This window comes from Oncorhynchus mykiss, chromosome 11, assembly GCF_057628025.1.
Source record: "Oncorhynchus mykiss isolate SJ-2025 chromosome 11, ASM5762802v1, whole genome shotgun sequence".
Classification (NCBI taxonomy): Eukaryota; Metazoa; Chordata; class Actinopteri; order Salmoniformes; family Salmonidae; genus Oncorhynchus; species Oncorhynchus mykiss.
In genome coordinates, this window is record NC_143032.1 from 34,025,103 (window position 1) to 34,052,735 (window position 27,633).

Genomic DNA, 27,633 nt, shown 5'->3' on the forward strand with positions numbered 1-27,633 from the left:
AGAGTACCAGTCAAAAGTTGACACTGTCACATTGTATAATTCATTGGAGATAGGTGCAGGAATACGTAGTAGGGGGTGTTAATACTCCACCCATGGGAACAATAACCGTCCAAACAATGGTGAACAGAGGGCACATATGTAAAATGACCAATCAGGGGAAATGGGAACCAGGTGTGCCTAATGAAACAGTTCAGTGACGCCTAGAAGGCCAGTGACTTAGACCTCCGGAGCTGGTGCACGGAATGAGCAGCAGTACCGGGGGAATTTGTGACACACACCTACTCATTCCAGGGTTTTTCTTTATGTTTTACTATTTTCTACTTTGTGGAATAATAGCAAAGACATCAAATCTATGAAATAACACATATGGAATCATATAGTAACTAATAGGCTATCTTCCTGACAACACCCCTAACTTGTCACAGCACAACTGATTGGCTCAAACAAATTAAGAAGGAAAGAAATTCCACAAATGAACTTTTAACAAGGCACACCTGTTAATTGAAATGCATTCCAGGTGACTACCTCATGAAGCTGGTTGAGAGAATGCCAAGAGTGTGAAAAGCTGTCATCAAGGCAAAGGGTGGCTACTTTGAGGAATCTCAAATCTCAAATATATTTTGATTTGCTTAACACTGTCACGTGTGCTCCTCTCTGGCCTCTAGGTCAAAAGGCTGCTCGTTATGGCGCACCCCTGTCATCATCTTTACCCGCATCAGCGCACTATGACACTCACCTGGACTCCATCACTTCCTTGCTTACCTGCCCTACATATGTCACTCCCTTTGTTTCCTTCCCCATGTGTCATTGTTTCTGTTTCATGTCTGTGCTTTGTTCGGGTCTCTTGTTTTGTGTTATGTTTTGTTTATTGATTAAAACACTCACTCCCTGAACCTTCTTCCCGACTCTCAATGACGCCTCACCAAAGGGAAGCAACAGGGAGTGGTTTGTTTTGTTTCTGATTTGGTGTTGGGTCCGGGTGTCAGAACCGGAGCTACCTGCGAGGCCTCTGTCGGTTTGTCGGATTCCCAGTCCTCGTGGGTTTGACAGGTTCTCCTGCCTCAGTGGGATCGACAGGCTGCCATGCCTCAGCTGGGTTGACAGGCTGCCATGCCTCAGCTGGTTTGACAGGCTGCCATGCCACCGCGGGTTTGACTGGCTCCCAAGCCTCAGCGGGTTTGACAGGCTCCCATGCTTCAGCGGGTTTGACTGGCTCCCATGCCTCAATGGGTTCGACAGGCTCCCATGCCTCAGCTGGGTTGACAGGCTGCCATGCCACCGTGGTTTTGACTGGCTGCCATGCCTCAGTGGGTTTGACAGGCTCCCATGCTTCAGCGGGTTTGACTGGCTCCCATGCCTCAATGGGTTTGACAGGCTCCCATGCTTCAGCGGGTTTGACTGGCTCCCATGCCTCAGTGGGTTTGACAGGCTCCCATGCCTCAATGGGCTCGACAGGCTCCCATGCCTCAGCTGGGTTGACAGGCTGCCATGCCACCGTGGGTTTGACTGGCTCCCATGCCTCAGTGGGTTTGACAGGCTCCCATGCTTCAGCGGGTTTGACTGGCTCCCATGCCTCAGTGGGTTTGACAGGCTCCCATGCTTCAGCGGGTTTGACAGGCTCCCATGCCTCAATGGGTTTGACAGGCTCCCTATCGTCAGGTTTCTGCGCCCCACCTGATCTCCAGGATCGTCCCTGTGGTTGGCGTCCTGCGGCTTGAGCTGAGCGCGCCGTGGAGGGGTTACTGTCAGGTATGCTCTTTCTCCGGCGCTCTAGGTTGCCATGCTCCCACGCCTCAGCTGGATCGACAGGTTCCCGCGCCTTAGCAGAGGTGACCGGTCCGCTCCTGATCCCCGGTATTGTCATCTTGGTCGGCACCCTGCAGCTGGAGTTCGCGTGTCGGGGAGGGGGTACTGTCACGTGTGCTCCTCTCCGGCCTCTAGGTCACCAGGGGCGGCAGGGTAGCCTAGTGGTTAGAGCGTTGGACTAGTAACCCGGAAGGTTGCAAGTTCAACAAATTCACTTATAGTCTATAAAAGTAGTCTAAAGTTTAGTATGAACAATGATCATACCCCCAGGTTAGCATTTTTTGGGGGGCTGTATGACATTTATGCTTCTGTAACCTTCTCACTTAAAGTTATTCACGATTCATTCATGATTATCCGTAATCACGGCAGCTTCCACATTACTGTGGAAGTGTTCATAAAAATATTGTTTTCTTGTTTTCAATAAAAGTGACACCAAAATGACACAATACATGATTTACCATTCATTTCTATTGTGCACAAAATAATCAGAAATGCAACCAAAACAAACTGTTAATGCGTCCAACTGATGTAGTCATTGCCTGCTAGAAATATGGGACCAAGTACTGTAACGATTCTCTTCTTGTGAAGTAGAGGCGGACCAAAGCGCAGCGTGGTGGTTGTTCATTGTATTTATTGACGACACTATACATGAACAAACTAACGGAAAAAAACTAGAAACGTGAGAACTCAAAACAGCCCTGTCTGGTGCAAACACAAAAACAGGAACAATCACCCACAAACACACAGTGAAACCCAGGCTACCTAAATATGGTTCCCAATCAGAGACAATGACGAACACCTGCCTCTGATTGAGAACCATATCAGGCCGAACATAGAACTAGACCAAAACATAGAAAAACAAACATAGACTACCCACCCAACTCACGCCCTGACCATACTAAATAAATACAAAAACAACGGAAATAGAGGTCAGAACGTGACAAGTACTCAACATTTGACTACTTTAAAACACTATAAGTTAATTTGTCAAAATACTAATGACACCTTCAAATGGGGGGGGACTAGATACAAGTGTTTTCATTTCTAAACGGTAAAACTGATATCGTATGTATGAAAATCTCCTCAAACAAAAGATGACATTCTGTACCGTCGCCTCATATAAAACATTTGTCACTGGTCAAATTCCATAGAAATGCTGGCAGAAGAAAATGATGATTCAATTTGCACACAAACTATTGGCCATCATACACAAACTTGTGTGAAAAAAATCTAAAACAAATAGAGTAGATATTTTCCTTCAAAACATTCTGAGAGCTCACACACTTAGCAGCCAGTAGGCATCTCAGTTCACTAAAACTGCTCTCAAACTGAGGCCAAATGGATTACCCACAAGGAAAACACATTTATTCCTATTGTCATGTTTCATTCTTGAATCTTCGGTTGCTGTGCCAATCGCACAATGGTTCAATGCACCATTGTATTCCTGTATATATAAATTGATGTACAGAAGAATATACACAACTGTCAAAGGATTTATATTATCTTGTTTGATATTGTACATTTAATTTTCTCCATCTTCTTGACTTTTGTATTAGTCTCAGTGTTTTGTGCCATGATATTAAATCCTATTTTCCTTGCTGAATTAATGTACTATATTTGTGGTAAACAGTTGAATGAAAATACAAGATTAAGGGAATAAATTACAATATTTAGCAAATAATTCAGTTAACCTTGTCTTTCTGGTATCTATAGACTTCTAAAAGACACAAAAAAAGTCTGTCTGATTTCCTAGAAATCACAACCACTTTAGTTTGTTGGGGTGATAACATCTTACTCGGGTTGGGGTGTAGGAGGAAAACAAATATTTGTTACTATGAGAAAGTGGCCTTTATAGATATGAAAACACTCTTAAAACTACCCAAATGAAAAATGAAATAACTGATTCTTCAGGCCTGCTGCAGCCATGTCAATCAGACAAGCTAATTTAGCTTTACCCTCAAGAGTACGAGTGCAGGAGTGGGAGGACAACTTTTTTCTTCCAAATCTCTTTTCTCTGTATAATTAATTTGAACTATTTTAATTGAGAATGCAAATTCACGTCTGGCTTTATTTCTCTCAGGCTAAAGTCTTGGGAGAATAAAAACAATTACAAGGCCTTTTTGTCAGTAAATAGCCTTTGTTTCTTCTTTCAATTTGAACATATTCCCCAGTGTTTCCCATCAGCTGGGATTTGGCTGGGCCAGTGTGGTAACGAGACAGATGAGAGAACAGCCGAGTGCTTGAGGCGCGCACTTCCAATAAGATTTAGAGCCCACTCATTTAGGACACTCTATCTCCCAGCAATAAAACACTTCATATCAACTGACATTCATAAATTGGCCAAGCACTGTTGGGTGGTTGTTTTACAATAACGTTGTTGATAAATGGATTTTATTATCTTCTCAAGGCGAAACGGGAATCACAGATTTGATATAAAGACAATGTCAAATCAATTCAAATTAAGAGTCGATGCGTGAAGGTCCATAAAGATTTAAATAAATCTTCTCATTTTCTTCATGGTGGGCTCAATTATTCCCCTCGATCTCTGTCCCTCGGCTCAGCTGTGGCAGCAGATGGACAGACAGAGGAGTGTTTGAAGGAAAATACGGGAGAAAACAAACTTGCCATATCATTGTACAGTACATATGCTACTAATGATGTGATAACATTGATAGCAATCTAGACAGCTGATAACTGTTATCTCTGTTGTCAGACAGAATATAGGTTTGAAATAAATGAAGATCACAATATTTCAGTCGATTATTTTCAACACAATAATAGTAGTCTATAAATCCAGGTAGAAAGGCAGAAATCTCATTGTATTTATTCAGTGCACATTCGGCATAGGGTCATGTTCACACAAATAACCGCAACGTTTCACATAATATTACAATTAAAGTATCTATTTTTCAGCATCAAAGACAAAGTAGGAAAAAACAAGTAGGAATTCATTTATGTTCATTTCATTGACCGAAGCAGTAGACGACGTACCAAACATACAACGAATGGAGATTAATTGCTACAGGTGTCACCCGTCTTGCTTTGGTGAGTAAGGTTTAAGGACAGTTTTATTTTCCGTCTTTCATCTGTGTATATGTCCCCAGAAAAAAAGGTCACATGTCCTCTCTCTATTTCCCTGGGCTCCTGAAGATGCATTGGAGTTTGATCAGACTTGTCATTGGGGACATAAACTATGTACTGGAACAGTTAAGCGTGATTGATTAATGCTTTGGCTACGCCCATCCCTTCTTAATCAAAATGCAGAAGGGAGAATGCATAGAATGACAAAGAGCAGGGGTATTGAGCCTGCTGGTTTTCTGTTCTACCTGACAATTCATTGCACCCACCTGACGTCCCAGGTTTAAATCTGTCCCTGATTAGGGGGGAACAATGACAAAACCCAGTGGAACTGGCTTCGAGGTCCAGAGTTGTGTTTGAGGGACATAGAGGACATCTACAGGAGAGTGGAACAACTGAATGCTCAGCATGGTCATGAGGTCACTACTCCCCCTTCTGGAAAAGCAGACTTCTACGTCTCCCTTCATTTCCCAGCTGAAACAAGGTCATGGAGATGCTGCTCTCTGCTGGTGAGGACTATGAGGTTCATCAAACATGTATGATCCTCAGGCTGTAGGCTTGTACGTCAGACTGTGATAGAACTTGGTCAGCTAACATTCCACTTCATTTACTAGGGTTGGGGTCAATTTCAATTTAATTTGAAATTCCAAATCAGTTCTTGAATTCTCTCATGAAGTGGAGAATATCTGTTGAATTCCATTTGAATTTCAACAATCTCCAATTTACGGAATTGGAATAGAATTGGAATAGAATTGGAATAGAATTGGAATAGAATTGGAATAGAAATGGAATAGAAATGGAATAGAATTGGAATAGAAATGGAATAGAATTGGAATAGAAATGGAATAGAATTGGAATTAGACCGTTTGAACGGTTTGAATAGCAATTACAGTATATATACATTATTCTTTATTTCAATATTTGTACATTTCCAGGTTAATAGAATTAATGCAAAAATTCACTGCAGGATTTGTTTTAAATCTTTTAAATGTGTATTTCTATATTTTCAGTACAGCTAGGCTGTCTGAACAGTGACATGCTAAACCACAAAGCATTACATGGACTTGCTCCTACCTATCTCTCAGATTTACTCCTGCCATACACACGTATACTATGGTCACAAGATGCAGGCCTCCTTACTGTCCCTAGAACGTCTAAGAAAACAGCGAGAAGCAGTGCTTTCTCCTATAGAGCTACATTTTTATGGAATGTTCAGCCTGTCTTGTGAGAGACGCAACGCAACGCAGACTCTGTCTCGACCATTAAGTCTTTACTGAAGACTCATCTCTTCAGTAGGTCTTATGATTGAGTGTGATCTGTCCCAGGGGTGCAAAGGTGAACGGCAAGGCACTGGAGCGACGAACCACCCTTGCTGTCTCTGCCTGGCCGGCTCCCCTCTCTCCACTGGGATTCTCTGCCTCTGACCATATTACAGGGGCTAAATCACTGGCTTACTAGTGCTCTTCCATGCCGTCCCTAGGAGGGGTGCGTCACTAATGTGATCTTCCTGTAAGGTTTTTCGCCTGGGCTCGGGTGGTGGAAGAGATCTTCGTGGGCCATAGTCAGACTTGTCCCAGGGTAGTAAGATGGTGGTCTGTTGGCATCCCTCTAGTGGTGTGGGGGCTGTGCTTTGAAAAAGTGAGTGGGGTTATATCCTGCCTGGTTGGCCCTGTCCGGGGTCATCGTCGGACGGGGCCACAGTGTCCCCTGACCTCCCCCTGTCTCATTCTCAAGTATCTATGCTGCAATAGTCTGTGTGCCGGGGGGCTAGGGTCAGTCTGTTATATCTGGTATATTTCTCCTGTCTTATCTAGTGTCCTGTGTGAATTGAACTATGCTCCCTCCAGACTGGCCACACCTCAGAACCTGTTTCCTCTCTAGGTTTCTCCCTAGGTTCCTGCCTTTCCAGGGAGTTTTTCCTAGCCACGTGCTTCTACATTTGCATTGCTTGCTGTTTGGGGTTTTAGGCTGGTTTTCTGTATAATGATTCTGTTGATGTAAAAAGGGCTTACCCACTGCTGGCTTGCTTCTGAAGCTAAGCAGGTTTGGTCCTGGTTGGTCCCTGGATGGGAGACCAGGTGGTGTTGGAGGGCCAGTAGGAGGCACCCCTTCCTCTGGTCTAAAATAAATATCCAAATTCCCCAGGGCAGTGATTGGGGACATTGCCCTGTGTAGGGTGCCGTCTTTCGGACGGGATGTTAAACGGGTGTCCTGACTCTGTGGTCACAAAGATCCCATGGCACTTATCGTAAGAGCAGGGGTGTTAACCCCGGTGTCCTGGCTAAATTCCCAATCTGGCCCTCATACCATCACAGTCACCTAATGATCCCCAGTTTACAATTGGCTCATTCATCCCCCCTCCTCTCCACTGACTGTAACTATTCCCCAGGTTGTTGATGTAAATGAGAATGTGTTCTCAGTCAACTTACCTGGTAAAATAAGGGTTAAAAAAATATATAGAAATTTGATTTGATTTGATGATCAGCCTGAAAGCCCGAAGGAATTGAATTTGTGGAGTTGTTGCAGACTATATTGAATTGGGATATGATTTCATATAATTTACTTAACATTGGTTTGAGAGAAATTGAAAGACTGACCTGGAATTTGAATGGAATTAAATGGAATTTACAGGGAGATGGAATTCAATTAGGGATGAATTTATGGAATTAACACCAACTCTGCATGCTTCATTACATTACATGACAATTCCATAAGGAGTTGGCAATTGAGCAGAAACAGACTGCCACCCAGGCCAATTCTGGTGTGTCTTTGGCATTCAAATTTGTGTAGGCCACTTTCTGCAAAATAAACTCTATCCTAGAAACACGAGAATGGATTTCCAAGAGGTGTTGAGTGTTCCTGAATGGTCCAGTCTCAGTCCTGACTTAAATCTACTTGAAAAACAAAGACAAGGTTTGAATATTGCTGTCCATCAATGATACCCAACAAAATTTTATAGGGGCTGCATATTTCGGTTAATTTAATTGCCAACTAACTATTGCACAACAACTGTCTACCGAACAATTAAATTAGTTCCAAACAGTAAAATGACATGACCAACAGAAAATACTATGCATGTGTAGGCCTACCAGGAATGGAGCTTAGAAAACATGCAATAATTATTGATGTAAAACACAATTTTATTGATGTAAAACACAATTTTCAATGATTCTGTTCATCGACTACAGCTCGGCATTTAACACCATAGTGCCCTCCAAGCTCGTCATCAAGCTCGAGACCCTGGGTCTCGACCCCGCCCTGTGCAACTGGGTACTGGACTTCCTGACGGGCCGCCCCCAGGTGGTGAGGGTAGGCAACAACATCTCCACCCTGCTGATCCTCAACACTGGGGCCCCACAAGGGTGCATTCTGAGCCCTCTCCTGTACCCCCTGTTCACCCACGACTGTGTGGCCACGCACGCCTCCAACTCAATCATCAAGTTTGCGGACGACACAACAGTGGTAGGCTTGATTACCAACAACGACGAGACGGCTTACAGGGAGGAGGTGAGGGCCCTCGGAGTGTGGTGTCAGGAAAATAACCTCACACTCAACGTCAACAAAACTAAGGAGATGATTGTGGACTTCAGGAAACAGCAGAGGGAACACCCCCCTATCCACCTCGATTGAACAGTAGTGGAGAGGGTAGTAAGTTTTAAGTTCCTCGCGTACACATCACAGACAAACTGAATTGGTCCACCCACACAGACAGCATCGTGAAGAAGTCGCAGCAGCACCTCTTCAACCTCAGGAGGCTGAAGAAATTCGGCTTGTCACCAAAAGCACTCACAAACTTCTACAGATGCACAATCGAGAGCATCCTGGCGGGCTGTATCACCGCCTGGTACGGCAACTGCTCCGCCCACAACCGTAAGGCTCTCCAGAGGGTAGTGAGGTCTGCACAACGCATCACCGGGGGCAAACTACCTGCCCTCCAGGACACCTACACCACTCAATGTCACAGGTAGGCCATAAAGATCATCAAGGACAACAACCACCCGAGCCACTGCCTGTTCACCCCGCTATCATCCAGAAGGCGAGGTCAGTACAGGTGCATCAAAGCTGGGACCGAGAGACTGAAAAACAGCTTCTATCTCAAGGCCATCAGACTGTTAAACAGCCACCACTAACATTGAGTGGCTGCTGCCAACACACTGACTCAACTCCAGCCACTTTAATAATGGGAATTGATGTAAAATATATCACTAGCAACTTTAAACTTTAAACAATGCTACCTAATATAATGTTTGCATACCCTACATTATTCATCTCACATGTATACGTATATACTGTACTCTATATCATCTACTGCATCTTTATGTAATACATGTATCACTAGCCACTTTAACTATGCCACTTTGTTTACATACTCATCTCATATGTATATACTGTACTCAATACCATCTACTGTATCTTGCCTATGCCTCTCTGTACCATCACTCATTCATATACCTTTATGTACATATTCTTTATCCCCTTACACTTGTGTCTATAAGGTAGTAGTTCTGGAATTGTTAGCTAGACTACTTGTTGGTTATTACTGCATTGTCGGAACTAGAAGCACAAGCATTTCGCTACACTCGCATTAACATCTGCTAACCATGTGTATGTGACAAATAAAATTTGATTTGATTTGATTTGATTGCTGAAACATGATTTTTTTTTTTTTTTAAGAATATATTTCTGATACAATCTTAAGATCTCATTAGGATAATCATTTCTATGTATAGTTATTACACATGGACAATGCCTTTGGTTGCACCACACGATACTGTCAAAGGATCCCTCTTGACAGTTTGTTCTCCATTGTGCAGGTGTTGGCTTCACGACCCGACAGGTGGGAAACCACATCAAGCCCAGTCTGATCATCAACATGGATGACCAAGGAATGATCTTTGTAAAATCCCAGAGCACTTTCAAAACGATGGAGATGAAATTCAAACTCAATGTCACTTTCGAGGAAACAACCGCTGGCAACACTGTGTAGGGGATCAAAGCTGGTAATTGTCTGTGTAGGCGGAGATTCTTAGCCCCCTGGTTCTCAGGGGTGATAGAGACGCTTCCACAAACTTGCTGAACAAACTGGTAACAAGTGCTAGCCCGAAGGGAACAGCAAGGTATTTGTAGGCTGTGCTTCGAAAGAAAACCTGAAAATAATCCTGTGTGCTGGCAGAATGCTTATATGAAAATAAGCGCCCTGTAGGTCAGCTGAACTGAACCAGTTGCCTTGACAAATAAAACAAAACAGCACATTGTATGTAAGTATACGGAACATGATGGACGCTGTTGCGGATCCTTAGGTCCAGAATGGAGCGTATGCAATGCCCCCCTGGGAACCAGGACTCTTCCCTGGAGTAGAAACAAATGGAAGCACAGCCGAGAGCTGCCCAGTGACACGAGCCTACCAGATGAGCTAAATAACTATGCTCACTTCGAGGCAAGTAACACTGAAACATGCATGAGAGCATCAGCTGTTCCAGAAGACTGTGTGAACCCGCTCTCCGCAGCCGATGTGAGTAAGACCTTTAAACAAGTCAACATTCACAAGGCCGCTGGACCAGACGGATTACCAGGACATGTACTCCGAGCATGCGCTGACCAACTGGCAAGTGTCTTCACTGACATTTTCAACCTCTGTCGGAGTTTGTAATACCAACATCTTTCAAGCAGACCACGAATAGGCCATGTGCCCAAGAACACTAAGGTAACCTGCCTAAATGACTACCGACCCATAGCACTCATGTCTGTAGCCATGAAATGCGTTGAAAGGCTTGTCCAAACTGGACAAAAAGAGCACTTATATGAGAATACTATTCTTTGACTACAGCTCAAAGTTCAACACCATAGTGCCCTCAAAGCTCATTGCTAAGGACCCTGGGACTAAACACCTCCCTCTGCAACTGGATCCTGGAATACGTAACACCTCCGTCACGCTGATCCTCAACACGGGGGCCCCCCCAGGTGTTCGTGCTCAGCCTCCTCCTGTACTCCCTGTTCACTCACAACTGCACGGCCAGGCACGACTCCAACACCATTATTAAGTTTGCACAACAGTGGTAGGCCTGATCACCGACAATGATGAGACAGCCTATAGGGAGGAGGTCAAAGTACACTGAATAGTGATTTCGACACGAATGCCTTGGAGCTCCGGTATCAAATGTAACATCACTAGTGACAAGTATGGTTTGGGGTTTGCTTTGTGTACTCGCCAGTGAAGGGGGTTTGCAGACAGTGCCCTATAGTGCACGCAGAACTTGGCGTTAGCGAGTGATGCCACAGCATGCTCAAAACCCAAGCAGGCGATACATATCTGGTGTATATCCTTGCCTGCTATCATCGCCCTGCAGGAGGCCTGCTAGGTTCTCCCTGTGCATGGGTAGCAGGCTCCATGGATCTGAGAAGTAGTATTCCTTGAGTAAAGTGTGAGCTAGCTAGCTTTCGCCTCAAGGCTAATAGCCTATCTCGTTAGCACACTACTAGCCAGAGAAAGTGCGTGCTTTCTTTGTTTCTCCACGAACAAAGCGGGTCTCTCGATCGTCATGCTGTGAAGCTAGTGCTGTCAGTCTAGTCAACATGGCCCATGAGGGGTTTGTGCTAAATGCGAGAGGAAAGCTAGCAATTCTACTTGTGTAGGTAGAAAAGCTAGTTTGGTGTAGCTAGCCTTGTGAGTTACACAGGCTAGGTTAAGCCTTGCAGCGATAGCTAGTCCTTTGTGTGGTAAACTAGCCTTGCAGCTAGCTAGCCAAGTTAGCTAAAGCCTTGCGCCTAGGGCTAACCAAGTCTCAAAAGCTAGCTGTGTGGCACTAGCTAAATGGAGACTGATGACTGACTAAATGGAGACTGACTCAATACTATCGACAGGAGCTGAAGTTCAATGTTCGGCAGCATTAACCTCTAAACATCAGTAGGAAGCCAGGAATCTAGCCATGCTGAGGAATGCTTTTATGAACGCAGTCACTTCCGCAAGGAAGAGAGGTGAGAATGACCAGCTGGTGAGCGAGTGGCTCCCTTTATGGAGGAGAGGTGCTCACCTCATTTGTCACTCGACCTGTGCGATTGGATATTTTGACACATCGATACGAGTATTAGAAGTAGAAAAACAATGATTGTCAAAATTGCTCAAACTCAGGAAATTTGTTTGGGAATCATCAAATCATCAAATTTACAACGACAATAAGGACGAACTCAGTGAAAACCGGTAAAGTGAGTTCAAATAAAGTTTATTCAACATTCTGAATTGTTAAGCGACTGTTTGGAATCTATTTGTTCGTGATGAATGTGAAGGCATGTCAACACTCTAAGCTTAGAGTTAACTCAAGCTCTAGCTATCCATCACCAAGAGAACAATGTCCATTCTTACAGAAAATAACATTAATCAGTATCAAAATTATTTACATGCAAAACAATTCACTTTGGGTAAATCCTCAACAGGAGTCGTTTCTGTCCTAATATGGACACCGTACCCTCTGTTAATTGTCTAAGTTATTACAGAAGACAGGATTCACAAAACCAGTTTGTGAAGCCATCGTGCTGTCCTTCCCCATCGGTTGGCATACAGTCTTGCAGAAGTCAGGTTGACGGTTGGGCTCCTTGGTCAAATAGCTGGAAGTGTCATCTGGGTAAAAGCATGCAGCGATCAAACGGATACAGTTCAGGACAGTTGCCGCAAGCATAAGGAAGCCTGTGTGGTTGGGACAAGAAATACATAGTCAAGTGTACTGTAAGTGTTACGTAACTGTTATTCATCAGATTATACAAAATTGTCTACAGGATTTTTCTGGTATTCAATTATGACTGGCCTACAGCGTTAGCTTAGCACTGTTCCAATTACAGTATCTATAATGTGCCTATAAAATCATGTTATAATTGGCCAGCATCTGCCTACACTAAAATTGATCTGTTACAGAAAGTGGGTGTGTGGTTGGTACTACTCCAGCATATGTTCATTTCATAGAGCTGTACTAGAGAGCTCATCTCCTATATTGTGCACAGTCTATACAGGTTCAAAGACAAGGTTAGTAATTTACTGCCGCCTGATTATACATTTACATTTGAGTCATTTAGCAGATGCTCTTATCCAGAGTGACTTAGGGAATGTTTGCTCAGGAGTATAATTCCTGCTGACCCGGATGGAATTCTGTGATCTTCCTTAACCCATAGCAAGTCCCACCGAGTTGACTACTTCAAAATGGTGACAGCCCTCAATGGCACTGCACATGATAAAACAGGCTGTGGGCTAAGTGTGCCCTCTATCCAACTCTATGTTCTTACCACAGTAGACTGTGTTAGGAGCAAGGTCATGGACACGATAGCTTCTGGTGAACATGGCTCCCAGGCCCACAATCAACACAGGGTAGACAGTAAACGTGTAGCGGATGTACTTGGAGAATATGAAGCTCTCAAAGACAAACCTGTTAGGAAATAGCATTGTTTTAAAAACTGAATTAAACCCCAGCTTCCTAGTATAGTGTACCGATTTAGTCAGTACGGTGTCCATATTAGGACAGCCTCAGTCTCAGCAGGAGAGACTGTCCTAATATGGACGCCACAATTATCATTTTTCCATTCAATAAATGATTACGATGTATATGTATGGGTCCATCATTATTTCATTGTCAGTTATTACCAGATGAGCATCCCCAGGAGAAGTAGAGTGAGCACCATTGAGCTGACCAGAGGATCAGGTAGCCCAGCCTGGTACCTCAGCACAACTCCCAGACTGACCAGGGCCTCCAGGAGAGTCCACCAGCCAAATACAGCCAGTCCGTTCTGGGTCTGTCCCACACAACACCAACACATCAACACACAGTTAGACCAGAGGGACCATGATAAAAGACATATGAAACAGACATATTAAAACAAGACTTAGTATTTATTGGTAAAGGATCTGTTTTTAGAATGTGTATTGGTGTGTTTAGATTTGTGATGTGGCCCTGGTTGGCCTTATTTTTAGTGGAGGCTCTAATGCCTTGTGAATATGGGTTAGGGGGATGTAGGTGCGCTGAGGAGGGGCATTGGGTGACCATAATGGCTTGGCTCCGCTGCCTTCCTGGTGCACGGCTTAGCGGATGGATGCGAGTGTGTGAGGTTTTGTGAATGGTGAACTTCCCTTAAGGGAAGTCGGAGGTGATACTTTTGGTGTGTTCAAGACAACTGGGAACTCTGAAACATACGAGGTCAAATCATGACGTCAGTGATCTTCAGGTTGGAAAGGCTGAGCTCTCGTGAGTCGGAGCTCTCGGGTTGGAAATCCAAGTTGAATGACCGCTCAAAACTATTTTTTCTGAGTTGTTTTGAATGCGGCATAAGAGGGCATTCTGGCACCGAGCTTCATGGCTGCCTACGTTGTTGCTCGTAGATGGGCCAAGTTCAGTCTGCAGCTCATCTATACTTGCATCTCATCTATATTGCACCAATCATATTAAAGTATTGAGAAATGTTAACTTCTCTAGGGTAGGCAGCATTCGGAATTTTGGATGAAAAGCATGCCCAAATTAAACTGCCTGCTACTCGGACCCGGAAGATATTATATGCATATAACTGGTAGATTTGGATAGAAAACACTCTAACGTTTCCAAAACTGTTAAAATAGTGTCTGTGAGTAAAACAGAACTGATTTGGCAGGCCAAAACCTGAGAAAAATCCATTCAGGAAGTCGTTGTTTTTTTGGTTTTGTAGTTTTCTATTCAATGCCATTACAGTATCCATTGACTTATGACTCAAATTGCAGTTCCTATGCCTTCCACTAGATGTCAACAGTCTTTAGAAATTGTTTCAGGCTTGAATTCTGAAAAATGAGGGAGTAAGACCAGTCGGAATGAGTGGACCCTGCCGTGTCACAGAGCTTTTTCATGCGCGCGACAGATAGAGTGCCTTTCTTGTTTACCTTTTCTATTGACGACGTTATTGTCCGGTTTAAATATTATCGATTATTTAGGATAAAACCAACCTGAGGGTTGAATATAAACATCGTTTGACATGTTTCTATGAACTTTTCGAATACAATTTGGATTTTTTTGTCTGCCTGTTTTGACTGCGTTTGAGCCTGTGGATTACTGAAGGAAACGCGCAAGCAAACTGAGGTTTTTGGATATAAATAGACTTTATCAAACAAAAGGAACATTTATTGAATAAATGAATGTCTTCTGAGTGCAAACATATGAAGATCATCAAAGGTAGGGATTCATTTTATCTCTATTTCTGACTTGTGTAATTCTTCTACTTGGCTGGTTACTGTTTGTAATGATTTGTCTGCTGGGCTATGTTCTCAAATAATTGTAAGGTATGCTTTGCCGTAAAGCATTTTTTAAATCTGACAGCGTGGTTGGATTCAGAAGAAGTGAATCTTTAAACCTATTTGAAATATGCTTTGTTTTCTGAATTTTTATAATGAGTATTTATGTATTTGAATTTGGCTCTCTGCAATCTCACTGGATGTTGGCCAGGTGGGACGCTAGCATCCCACATACCCTAGAGAGGTTTTAAGAGAAATATAAATTAGGCCTATGTATTTATTTCTAATGTGACAGATATAATTTAATGTGATGTTCGTGCGGTATGTTTGTCCAAGTTCATGTGTTTCAGAATGGTGTTTTGGCGCATAATGACGGTCCACTTGGCAAACATACTGGCAATGGTGTGATGATGAGGCGCTCTGAAACGTCAAAGAAAATATGTCTCCGTCCCATTATATGACTGCATGGTCCTCCAGTATTTATTTGATTTAAGTATTGGTTTGCAGTATTTTGCCTTTCAAAGTGTGTTTTTTGCCTATTTGGTCAATACATGTATTCTTCATTTAGATGTCTTTTTGCATTTTTTCTTTACCTTCGTTTTTGATGTGCCTTGTCTTATTTTTTGTTTTTTTGTCTTGAAATGTGGGGACACATTTAAAAACTTTGGGGGGGGGGGGGGGATAAATATGCAACAGGCATGAGCTCTTGAATGCAGCCTTATAAACTGTTAGAGTAGGTGTTCCTTATTTGAAAGAAATCAAAATAGATTTATATGTGCGATTCTTTAAAGTAGTCTCCTTTTGTCTTGATGACAGCTTTGCACACGATTGGCATTCTCTCAACCTGCTTCATGAGGTATTCACCTGGAATGCACAGGTGTGCCTTGTTAAAAGGTTAAAAAAAGTTATTTCCTTCTTAATGCATTTGAGTCAGTCAGTTGTGTTGTGACAAGGCAGGGGTGGTATACAGAAGATAGCCCTATTTGGTAAAAGATCAAGTCCATATTATGGCAACAACAGCTCAAATAAGCAAAGGGAAAGGACAGTCCGTCATGAAGGCCAGTCAATCCGGAAAATGTCAAGAACTTTGAAAGTTTCATCAAGTGCAGTCGCAAAAACCATCAAGCACGATGATGAAACTGGCTCTCATGAGGACCGCCACAGGAAAGGAAGACCCAGAGATACCTCTGTTGCAGAGGATACGTTCCTTAGAGTTACCAGCCTCAGAATTGCAGCCCAAATAAATGCTTCACAGAGTTCAAGTAACAGACACATCTCAACATCAACTGTTCAAAGGAGACTGCGTGAATCAGGCATTCATGGTCTAATTGCTGCAAAGAACCCACTCCTAAAGGACATCAATAATAAGAAGAGTCTTGCTTGGGCCAAGAAACACGAGCAATGGACATTAGACCAGTGGAAATCTGTCCTTTGCACTGATGAGTCCAAATGTAAGATTTTTGGTTCCAACTGCCGTGTCTTTGTGAGATGCAGAGTAGGTGAACGGATGATCTTTTGTTAGGTTACAGCCTTATTCTAAAACATATTAATTAGATACACACAATACCCCATAATGACAAAAGCGAAAACAGGTTTTTAGAAATGTTTGCAAATGTATTCAAAATAAAAAAAACAGTAATACCTTATTTACATAATTATTCAGACCCTTTGCTATGAGACTTGAGCTCAGGTGCATCCTGTTTCCGTTGATCATCCTTGAGATGTTTCTACAACTTGATTGGAGAACACCTGTGTTAAATTCAATTGATTGGTCATGATTTGGAAAGGCACACACCTGTCTATATAAGATCCCACAGTTGACGGTGCATGTCAGAGCAAAAACTAAGCCATGAGGTCAAAGGAATTGTCGGTAGAGTTCCAAAACAGGATTGTGTTGAGGCACAGATCTGGGGAAGGGTGTCAAAAAAATGTCTGCAGCATTGAAGGTCCCCAAGAACACAGTGGCCTCAATCATTCTTAAATGGAAGAAGTTTGGAACCACAAAGACTCTTCCTATAGCTGGCAGCCCAGCCAAACTTAGCAATCGGGGAGAAGGGCCTTGGTAAGGGAGGTGACCAGACGGAAGCCACTCCTCTGTTAAAGGTAGATGACAGCCCACATGGAGTTTGTCAAAAGCCCACATGGAGTTTGTCAAAAGTTTAGCAAAAGTACCCTGACCATCAGAAACAAGATTGAACCCTTTGGCCTTAATTCCAAGTGTCACGTCTGGAGGAAACCTGGCACCATCCCTATGATGAAGAATGAAGAATGGTGGTGGCAGCATCATGCTGTGGGGATGTTTTTCAGGGACTGGGAGACTAGTCAGGATGGAGGGAAATATGTGCAGAGAGATCCTTGAATGAAACCTGCTCGAGAGCGCACAGGACCTCAGACTGGGGCGAAGGTTCACCTTCCAACAGGACAATGATCCAAAGCACACAGCCTAGACAACTCATGAGTGGCTTCGGGACAAGTCTCTGAATGTCCTTGAGTGGCCCAGTCAGAGCCCTGACTTGAACTTGATCGAAACATCTCTGGAGAGACCTGAAAATACCCAAGGTGCTTCAACAAAGTACTGAGAAAAGGGTCTGAGTATTTGTGATATTCAATTTTTTTGCAAATGTTTGCTTTGTCATTATGGGGTATTGTTTGTAGATTGATGAGGAGAAAAAAAATAAAAATTTTTTTTAGAAAGCTGTAACGTAACAAAATGTGGAAAAAGTCAAGGGTTCTGAATACATTCTGAATGCACTCTATATCCAACTGGGCACACACTGTTTGAATCAACGTTGTTTTCACGTCACTTCAATGTAATTTCAATTAAACTGCGTTAAACCAACATGGAATAGACATTGAAATGACGTCTATGCCCAGTGGGATAGTGCTACATGATTTTATCTTAGGTCATTGCTGCAAATGATGCCAAGAAAACCTTAATGATCTCTAATGACTACTAAGACATATGAATCCGACATATTAAAACAAGACATACAGTACCAAGGTTAATAAAGTACTATCTTATCTTAAGGTTAGTGAGGTCATTGCTGCAAATGATCTCAAGAAAACATCTATTATGACCTGTAAGCGTAACTGTGCTGCTTGCGACTTCCTTAAGAGCACTAAGCACTTGTATTTTTTGCAAACAAGAAATGCTAGCACTTAGGCTGCATGGGTGGTGGTATTTCAAGCTAAAGAGTAAGTTTAACCAATTCAACTTGGTTACATACGGGGTTTTTTTTTGCCCTGAAGCTCATTGGCAGACAGCAGCATGATAAAACAAGCAACTGTGCTACATCTTGACATCATTGTGTAGAAAATATCTTGAATTCACCAGATAGCGGGTCCACCAGGGTTCTTTAGGGTTATTGATGGCCAGCCAGGTTCTGTGATTGTGCAGGTTTCGGTAGGACACATACAGCATTTGGAAGCTATGAATTGGCATAACCCATTTAAAAAACAGGGATGGTAGAAGGTCACTGTAAAAACACAAAAGATGTTCCATATTTAGTATTGCCTTTCTTGGTTCTGCACATAGGCCCATTGTATTTATTTTGTCATATTTTAAAATCCCAAAATGTGTATCTTAAAGGGGAAGTTTACATTTTAAGGTCCAATACAGCTGTTTTTATCTCAATATCAAATAATTTCTGGGTGACAATAGAGTACCTTACTGTGATTGTTTTCAATTAAAATTGTCATCAAAATATCTATTTTTCAAGCAAGAATGTTGCTAAGACTGTCTGGGAGTGGTCTGAGTGGGAGGGGAAACTGAAAAATGGCTGTTATTGGCAGAGACGTTTGGAACTCGCTTTCTTATTGGTCTGTTATCTAATTTACCGCCTGTGTGATGTCACCAGGCAGGCCAAATCTCCATCCCAGATAAACAGACAAAAATTTCAGGTGGTCTTTTCAAACAGCTCTTAAACCAAAAGGGCATTATCATAATTGAAACAATTTCACAGTATTATTCAAACCTTATAGTGTAGAAAAACAGTTGAAGTTGGAAATTTACATACACCTTAGCCAAATACATTTAAACTCAGTTTTTCACATTTCCTGACATTTAACCCTAGTAAACATTCCCTGTCTTATGTCAGTTAGGATCACCACTTTATTTTAAGAATGTGAAATGTGAAATGGTAAAAGAATGTGAAATAGTAAAAATAATGATTTATTTCAGCTTTTAATTCTTTCATCACATTCCCAGTGGGTCAGAAGCTTACATACACTCAATTAGTATTTGGTATATTGGCCTTTAAATTGTTTAACTTGGGTCAAATGTTTCGGGTAGCCTTCCACAAGCTTCCCACAATAAGTTGGGTGAATTTTGGCCCATTCCTCCTGACAGAGCTGGTGTAACTGAGTCAAGGTTTGTAGGCCTCCTTGCCCGCACACGCTTTTTCAGTTCTGCCCACAAATTGTCTGTAAAATTGAAGTCAGGGCTTTGTGATGGCCACTCCAATACCTTGACTTTGTTGTCCTTAAGCCATTTTGTCACAACTTTGGAAGTATGCTTGGGGTTATTGTCCATTTGGAAGACCCATTTGCAACCAAACTTTAACTGATGTCTTAAGATGTTGCTTCAATGTATCCACATAATTTTCCGTCTTCATGATGCCATCTATTTTGTGAAGTGCGCCAGTCCCTCCTGCAGCAAAGCACCCCTACAACATGATGCTGCCACCCCCGTTCTTCACGGTTGGGATGGTGTTCTTCGGCTTGCAAGCCTCCCCCTTTTTCCTCCAAACATAACGATGGTCCTTTTGGCAAACAGTTCTATTTTTGTTTCATCAGAGCAGAGGACATTTTTCCAAAAAGTATGATCTTTGTACATGTGTGCAGTTGCAAACCGTAGTCTGGCTTGTTTATGGCGGTTTTTGGAGCAGTGGCTTCTTTGTTGTTGAATGGCCTTTCAGGTTATGTCGATATAGCACTCATTTTACTATGGATATAGACACTTTTGTACCTGTGTCCTACCGCATCTTCACAAGGTCCTTTGCTGTTGTTCTGGGATTGATTTGCACTTCTCTCACCAAAGTACATTCATCTCTAGGAGACAGAACTCATCTCGTTCCTGAGCAGTACGGTGGCTGCGTGGTCCCATGGTGTTTATACTTGCGTACTATTGTTTGTACAGATGAACGTGGTACCTTCAGACGTTTGGAAATTGCTCCCAAAGATGAACCAGACTTGTGGAGGTCTATTTTGTTCCTGAGGTCTTGGCTGATTTCTATTGATTTTCCCATGATGTCAAGGAAAGAGACACTGAGTTTGAAGGTAGGCCTTGAAATACATCCACAGGTACACCTCCAATTGACTCAAATGAGGTCAATAACCCTATCAGATGCTTCCAAAGCCATGACATCATTTTCTGGAATTTTCCAAGCTGTTTAAAGGCACAGTCAACTTAGTGTATGTAAACTTCTGACCCACTGGATGTGTGATACAGTGAATCATAAGTGAAATAATCTGTCTGTAAACGATTGTTGGAAAAATTACTTGTGCCATGCACAAAGTAGATGTCCTAACCGATTTGCCAAAATTATAGTTTGTTAACAAGAAATTTGTGGGGTCGAGTTTTAATGACTCCAACCTAAGTGGATATAAACTTCCAACTTCAACTGGAAAACACAGGAAATCACATTTTGGACTGCATTGGGCCTTTAAAACTGTTAGATGGTTCCTCACCCTGAAAGTAGTCTAGCTGCAGTTTGTAGTTGGATTTTAAATAACAGTAAACCATGGGTTAGAGTTTATCCTGGCCCATAGACTACTTTCAGGATGAGAAATCATCTAACGTTATATTTGTAAAACTTCCCCTTTAAATGCAACAAGCGCCAAACTACTTACTGCCTGTCCCAGAGAAACAGCCAGGTGATCTTTGCCACGTTGATCATAGTCCAGATCAGATAGAATGACGGAGGGTGAATCTCAGGGTTGCAGGAGACTGGACCAAACACATTCCTTTCAGGCAGAGAACATCAATCACAACTGAGTGATATAAATGTACAGCCTCATCATTTAATTGTCTTCACTTAGGCATTCAGTTAACCTTTGGAAGAGTAGTGAGTGAGTGAGTGAGTGAGTGATACCTCTGGAACACAGTAAAAAGAGAGTGTATGAGCCAAGCACTGCTCCATAGCCGGAGCATGATCCAGGTGTTGTCTGCCCAGCAGTCCATGGTCACCTCCAGAGGAAAGGACTCAGAGACATTGTCCAATGTGGTCATAAACAGACCTAGGGAGTAAAGCCATTGCATGTTCGGTAAAAGGACCCTGTAGAGAGCAATAGTAATGGCGTTTTTTTTGTAGGCATTGTAGGCATTTTGTAGCCATGTAGACTCCATGGCTCATTGGCCAAAGTCTAAAGGGAAAACATGTTTTTGTTGTTAAGTTTTTAGATAAACGCAGAAAATAAGGTCTATGGTAAACACCGGCTTAGGAGACACTATATGTTTTGCTCTATGAGATAATCTTCATCAGCTAACATCTTTTTGTGTGATTGTTTCTTACATTTTCACAAACAGAACAAGCACATAAAGACTTCAGAACTCATAAAAGTCATGTTAACTGACTGATAATAGAACAAAACATATACGATCTCCTAAACCTGTGTTAACCTCAGGCCTTATTTTCGGCGTTTGTCCCAAAACCCCATACTTGCCCCATTAATTTCCTCCATAGGAATGGCTAAACGAACCAGAGGTAACTCATTTCTGTTTTTTTGGACTATAAACTAGCAAGCTCTACAATCCACATACTACAGTGTCCATATTAGGACATCCTCCTGCTAAGATTGAGGGTGTCCTAATATGGACACCACACAGTTACTGTGTATAACAGTAAGTATAGAGTTGCAATGTAATACCAGTATAAGCTATGTGAAGATGAAGCTGTATTGTGAATAACAAGCCAGCTTATCCTATTGGCAATGGAGATACTTTAGTGTTTGCCTCCCATCATAGGAAATAGATTCACAGCATGCACGAGAATGGTGTCCATATCAGGACAGCCTCAGACTGAAACAAGTCCTGCTGACACAGTCCTAATATGGACACTGTATAACAGTGAGATGGAGAATACATCAGTATGAGCAGTAACATCAAAGACAGTACAGTATGAAGATGTGCAGAATCTGCTTCTCCGATAGAAATCCCTGATCACACTTCTGGGTGATGTCATGGCGGTGTTAGCAAGAATAGCCCATGCATAGAAACACTTCCCCCGAGTCTAAAGATTGTGTTGCGTAGAACAGCGCATGTGCAGGCCGTCAAATGAGAGGCACTCCTTCGATATAAAGTTGTTTTTGACAAAAATGAAAACGTGTCAGTTTTTCACTTTCACAAGGTTCTTGTAATAACCTGTTCAGCTAGTTAAGACATTGGCTCGAATATATATTTTTTATTTTTAGATTCTAAAATTCTAAATTCTTTAGAATTTGAGAAAATTAACAACTAAGGACACATTTTCCCTTCTCCCATTGGCTTTCCAAACCCCAAACCCCGGTCTGGTCTGTTGAGACTCCTTCGATAACGCAAGTATCATGATGTTGTGTCTCTGGGTTTGAAAACTCTGTGGTAACATTACCTCCAGCTTACAAAGTTTCCTTTCAAGAAGTGTCTGCAAAGTGTCGTTTATCAACTCATCGGCTTATGTAATGCGGTTGGTGACACGCATATTAGGAGTTAAAAAACACAATCATTGGCCTCTCTTCAGTGCTGGGCTGTAAAACGATGACATTTAAAACGTGTGTCAGGCCAAAGGTCCATCATTACATAAAGTCATTCCACTGTGGAAACATTGGTGTATGACACGTTGTTCTAACTTATCTTCTCAAAGGGATCCTTTGGGTGACATACTGCATGTGCATTTGGAACATCCCTGCAAGAGATATCATTTACAGGTCATATTGGCTCAAATAGTCATTCATTACGACCGACAGTGACAAAGTCCGAAATTACTGGCAGCCTTGATAAAGATGAGCAATAATGACTGTGTAAAATTTTGTTTCATAAGTAGTATTTTTTTCCCCTAAAAAAAAAAAGGTAGAGGTCAAAATGATTGTCACGCCTAAATATTCATGTTAAAAAAAGTAGTCAAAAGTTTAGTATTTGATCCCATGTTCCTAGGACGGAATGACCACATCAAGCGCTTGACTCTACAATCTTGACTCTACAAACGATGGCATTCTAATCATAGCATTGCACTCAGGATACATCCACTAGCCACTGTACTCATTTATCCAGATTGTCTGATGAACCAAAGTCCATGATGCCCTCACAGTAGTGCACTGTAGTACAGAGATGGACCAGGTGTCTGGTAGATTTCACTCACCGCCAGAGTTGGTCCCTGATGCTAGAACATGGAAGGTCTCGGAAGCCACCTGGCTAAACATGGCCAGAGCGATACACACACCGTGTAGGACCACATGGTGATGATGTCGCTCCATACTGCCCTGGCCATACGGAGACACACGGGAGCGGTACATCCTCCCTGTCGAGCGATCAACTGTAGAACGCTCGCCTCACACACCAACACTCTTTTATAAACACACACTATCTTGGATCTGGTGCATTGGACTTTGGATGATGGCACTGTTTCAGTCAGTGTATCATGGTTTACTGTGTTTGTGTGTGTGTGGTTATTATTCCCCATGGAGTCTAACCAATGGGTGCTCCTACTACTGCACAGTGGCACACGGTTGTATTTACTATTGTTAAATCACAATAGCATTTACAGACAAGTGCGTTGGTAAGTATAATAATACACTTTATTTCTATAGCTTCATTCATACATAAATGCAGTCCAAATTGTTGTACAGTATAGTACCTAAAACAAAACGTCAAAACACAAAAGGCAGATCAGATCCTGGTATAAAAACAATATGGTGGAAGTTAAAGGTTAACTAAATACATTTAAAAAAAGAACACAATCACATTAATGCCATTGAATTAGTATTGCGGTCATGAGAGAATGCCGGTCCATAGTTTTATCACACACAGTCATTGATATGATTTCGAAAAAGACATTAGCTTGGCCAATGGTTATGAGCTCAATCTGTACGGTACAAAGGCACTACTAGCCTAAATCATCACCTACATGTCTTTCTGAAGCAAAGCCTTATGAATCCAACACAGGGAGAGTTTGATCACGTCTCAGCCACTAAACGTTTAGGAAAACAACATTCAAACAAGGGGGCACGTGAATCTCCGCAGCGGCTCTCTTCTTCCTACATGAAGATGAGCTTCTGTGTTCTGGCGATGTCCACTGGAGACATGAGCTCCTCTTCTCCGTAAAACGGTTTGTTGTTGTGCTTCCATAACACCATGACAATGCGTACAATGAATATGACACTAGTTATGGCCAATATGACAGCTGGAAAAGAGATGAGGCATCAAGTTAATTAGCTAAAAGTGCCACGGGAGAGTCACTGCCGTGACTACAGACAGTGATACAAGAATAACATTGACACTAGTCTAGTAATGAAGATGGTGTGAACATTGCCAATTGCACATACGTATACTCAGTTCTCATTATACTTACGTACAGTAAATATAACATGATCAAATCTTATCACTCGGCCATCTGCTACTAATGCATGTGTACGGTGGTGTCTGTATTAGGACAGGCTGTGTTATGTTATCTTCCTCTAGGTGTCAGTTTAGGAGTCAGTCGGGACATAGGGCCTACCAGACATGATGTCTATGTGGGTACCGGGCGTGGCTGGATTGGCCACACTCGCGGCCAACACCAGGATCACCACAGGGTACACTGTGAGGATGTAGCGCACGTGCTTATCCAGGTACCAGTTCTCTATGACAAACCTGAGAGAGTTATAAGGAGGAAGAAAATATACATCAACAGTGCATCAATTCCCATGCTTTCAAAAAAAAGGTGCGAGAAGGAAAGGTTTCTGGCGATTGTATGGTGGCCCAAAGGGGCAAATGAGCTTTTAAAATGTAGTGCCCGCATGCACACAACGCACTTGCTTTGTCTGCATACGCTGTCACTACATTTTAAACAAAATGATTTGCAGGCAGTTGCTTTGTGTGCACAAGCTGTCCACACAATTTTTAGAAGCTACTTTTGCCGCTTAGGGCAACTGTATCATTATCTTGTCAGGCCACAGTTTATGTATATTAAGTAAATCCGCTGTTCATGAATTTGCAATGGAAAATTTCCTGGCAAAGCTCAAATGTGTGGTTTATTGAATCAACGTCACTGAATTAAGAGGTTAGATCAAATGTAGGATCAAAGTCTCACCATCCTATGAGTCCCAATTGGAGCAGCACTAGTACCATTATGGCAGCATCTGTCTTGGGTATTGGGGTTTGATGGTCTAAAACAACGGTCAAGTGTAAAAAGGTAGCCACAGCCCACCATGTTGCATACAAAGCCACTCCGTTTTGCACCTGTAAAAGAGTTAACCAATACGGTGCCCATATTAGGACAGCTCCAGTCCTACTGAAACCGAGGCTTCATAATATGGACACCATAAACAGACAACACATGTCTGTAACCAAAACGTAACTGTCCGGCACACTTGTGGAAGGTTTGTTTACACAATACAATGTTCTTGGAGAATAGTAGAAAAAAAAAAGTTTTTGTACCAGTATTCGAATGAGCCAGAGATCATTGTTGTGATATTTATGGAGCCACGCTCCATAGACGACCAGTCCGTAGCAGGAGAACATGATAATCACGCAGTTGGAGATGGCCTGTAATGCTGTGATCAGCAGCGTTGGCACCATCTTTCTATGACAAACACAGAATCTAGAAAACGTAATCTGTCTTGAGAAAGACTATACAAGTGATTTCCTTGCCACCAATTCAATGTCGAAACTCGAAAACAACTCAAAACGTGTTAAGAGTTGCATACAATTGCACAGCAAACGACACATAATATGATCACTTACTCTTTGTCGTACAGAAATAACCATGCCATATTCAAAATGCTATTCACGATCCAGGACAAGTAGAATCCGTAGGGCAGGACAGCAGGAGTGGTGTACATCCATGTATACGCTTCCCTAAGGGACAGGAACATCATCATGATAATGAACAACAACAAAATCACCATCACCATCAGCCTCATCATAATCAAAAACACCCTCATGGCCAGATCTAGGCTTGGGAATTCTGGAAAAGTTACCGTAATTCTGCAACCCTAGCCAGGACAGTAAAAATCACTCTTTCTGCACTTTAATCGTTTGTATTTTTTTTTTGTCTCAACTAAGTTAGATTGCCAATAAACACAGGCCAGTTAGCCTGGATGTCTCCTTATGGAATTGTCATGTTTGACAAGACAATGAGAGACAATGATTCGGGCAACATAGCAGGAACAGATCTGGGACCAGGCTAAGGTCCAGTGCAAAGTTGATTTCATTCCAGCCAGGGTTTGGCTTGGAAAATAACCAACAATGTCGGAAGGAACAATGTTTACATGATTGTTGTGGTGTCAGCGAGAGTCTAGCTTTAATGGACAGTATCGTACCTTCTACGGAGATTGTGTATCAGATAGATGAACATGCCGATCAACCAGACGTTAAGGACGTCCCATAGAAAGAGTACCCATCTATCCGGGGTTAGGTGCGTTGTGGACTTGCTCAGCACATACTGTGTGGTTTGCATAAACGCACCTGCATGTTCAAACACACAGGTTACAAAACATTTTATCGGATGCAAAAAAAAAAAAGTATGTGTGTTTCAAACAGATGTCATTGACTTGAAGTGGACTTTAAGAATTCACCTGTCCAGGGCCCAAATAGAGCCAATATGTTGAATGTCAGTGCAATTAGATAGCTGATTAGGGACAGAAACATCAGCAAAACACGGACTGAAATGCACTCTCCCATGTTCAGGATCTAGGGACAGAAGTACAAACCTAATTTCAGTACTGACATTTCAATACATTTCAATACGGTCATTTTAGTAGTAATTTCAGTCAGAAGTCACATGTCATTTTAGTCAGTCACACCCTCATTTCACTATGTCAAAAACATTTGATTTCTGTGTTCTACCCCGGTGCACCACATTAGGCTGTTTGTTTCGCTCAACAATGTTTCTCAGATGGCCCCTATTCAACACTATCCCAGTACAACAATGCATGTATTGTTCCTAATAAAATTCTGGCAATTGTTTCTAAATGACACTGTAATAAGACTGATGAACAGTATGTGAAATAGAATATCTTACCTTAGGATGGCGGCCCTGAAATACTGTTTAGCCCTTCTAGGATAGACCTTCTCGGATATTCTGTGGTGAAAAAAAGGCATCAACAGATGGTTCCCAGTTGCTCCCACACAGGAGAGTAGGTGGACACATTAGGTTCACACTCTTGAGGATGGTCTGTCTGCTACTGGTGCTATCTCCACAGATAATATATAGATCTGCCCATGGACGGAGAAAGATATGGGTGGAAGTAGCAGAGACTCCTCCTCTATCTCCATTCACAAGCCCACATGAAGTCATATCCAAAGGACAATCCGCACCATTGTGCGTCGGGAACAAGTCGTG

At 42.4% G+C, this 27,633-nt stretch overlaps 2 protein-coding genes across 3 annotated transcripts; both read right to left on the reverse strand.

The window, feature by feature from the left end:
* Nucleotides 1-12,088: 12,088 nt before the first annotated feature.
* LOC110535599 (uncharacterized) lies at nucleotides 12,089-23,866 on the reverse strand. The gene is made up of 7 exons (XM_021620689.3): nucleotides 23,452-23,866; nucleotides 21,211-21,355; nucleotides 20,969-21,082; nucleotides 18,450-18,594; nucleotides 13,511-13,659; nucleotides 13,156-13,295; nucleotides 12,089-12,565 (listed from the first exon to the last, which is right to left on the reverse strand). The coding sequence occupies exons 1-7, from the start codon at nucleotides 23,603-23,605 to the stop codon at nucleotides 12,354-12,356; spliced, it is 1,059 nt and encodes a 352-aa protein (XP_021476364.1). The 5' UTR covers nucleotides 23,606-23,866; the 3' UTR covers nucleotides 12,089-12,353.
* LOC110535600 (uncharacterized) lies at nucleotides 23,866-27,534 on the reverse strand. 2 transcript variants are annotated; one of them, XM_021620691.3, is made up of 8 exons: nucleotides 27,313-27,534; nucleotides 26,867-26,981; nucleotides 26,612-26,756; nucleotides 26,034-26,147; nucleotides 25,728-25,872; nucleotides 25,381-25,529; nucleotides 24,808-24,941; nucleotides 23,866-24,492 (listed from the first exon to the last, which is right to left on the reverse strand). In XM_021620691.3, the coding sequence occupies exons 2-8, from the start codon at nucleotides 26,970-26,972 to the stop codon at nucleotides 24,347-24,349; spliced, it is 939 nt and encodes a 312-aa protein (XP_021476366.3). In that variant the 5' UTR covers nucleotides 26,973-26,981; nucleotides 27,313-27,534; the 3' UTR covers nucleotides 23,866-24,346. The 2 variants fall into 2 exon arrangements, with proteins under 2 accessions (XP_021476366.3, XP_021476365.3); XM_021620690.3 differs by having other exon boundaries at nucleotides 25,728-25,890; nucleotides 27,313-27,516.
* Nucleotides 27,535-27,633: the final 99 nt, after the last annotated feature.

Bases quoted from the DNA above. Each gene is read 5' to 3' on its own strand.
- LOC110535599 (XM_021620689.3), bottom strand. From the start codon at position 23,605: ATGTACCGCTCCCGTGTGTCTCCGTATGGCCAGGGCAGTATGGAGCGA. The intron at 18,595-20,968 runs GTAAGTAGTTTG...GTGTTTTTACAG, and splicing joins CTGTTTCTCTGGGACAGGCA to TGACCTTCTACCATCCCTGT. The intron at 13,296-13,510 runs GTAATAACTGAC...ATTTCCTAACAG, and splicing joins CTCCTGGGGATGCTCATCTG to GTTTGTCTTTGAGAGCTTCA.
- LOC110535600 (XM_021620690.3), bottom strand. From the start codon at position 26,972: ATGGGAGAGTGCATTTCAGTCCGTGTTTTGCTGATGTTTCTGTCCCTA. The intron at 26,148-26,611 runs GTACGATACTGT...CCTGTCCCTTAG, and splicing joins ATACACAATCTCCGTAGAAG to GGAAGCGTATACATGGATGT. The intron at 24,493-24,807 runs GTAGGCCCTATG...TCTCTTTTCCAG, and splicing joins CCACATAGACATCATGTCTG to CTGTCATATTGGCCATAACT.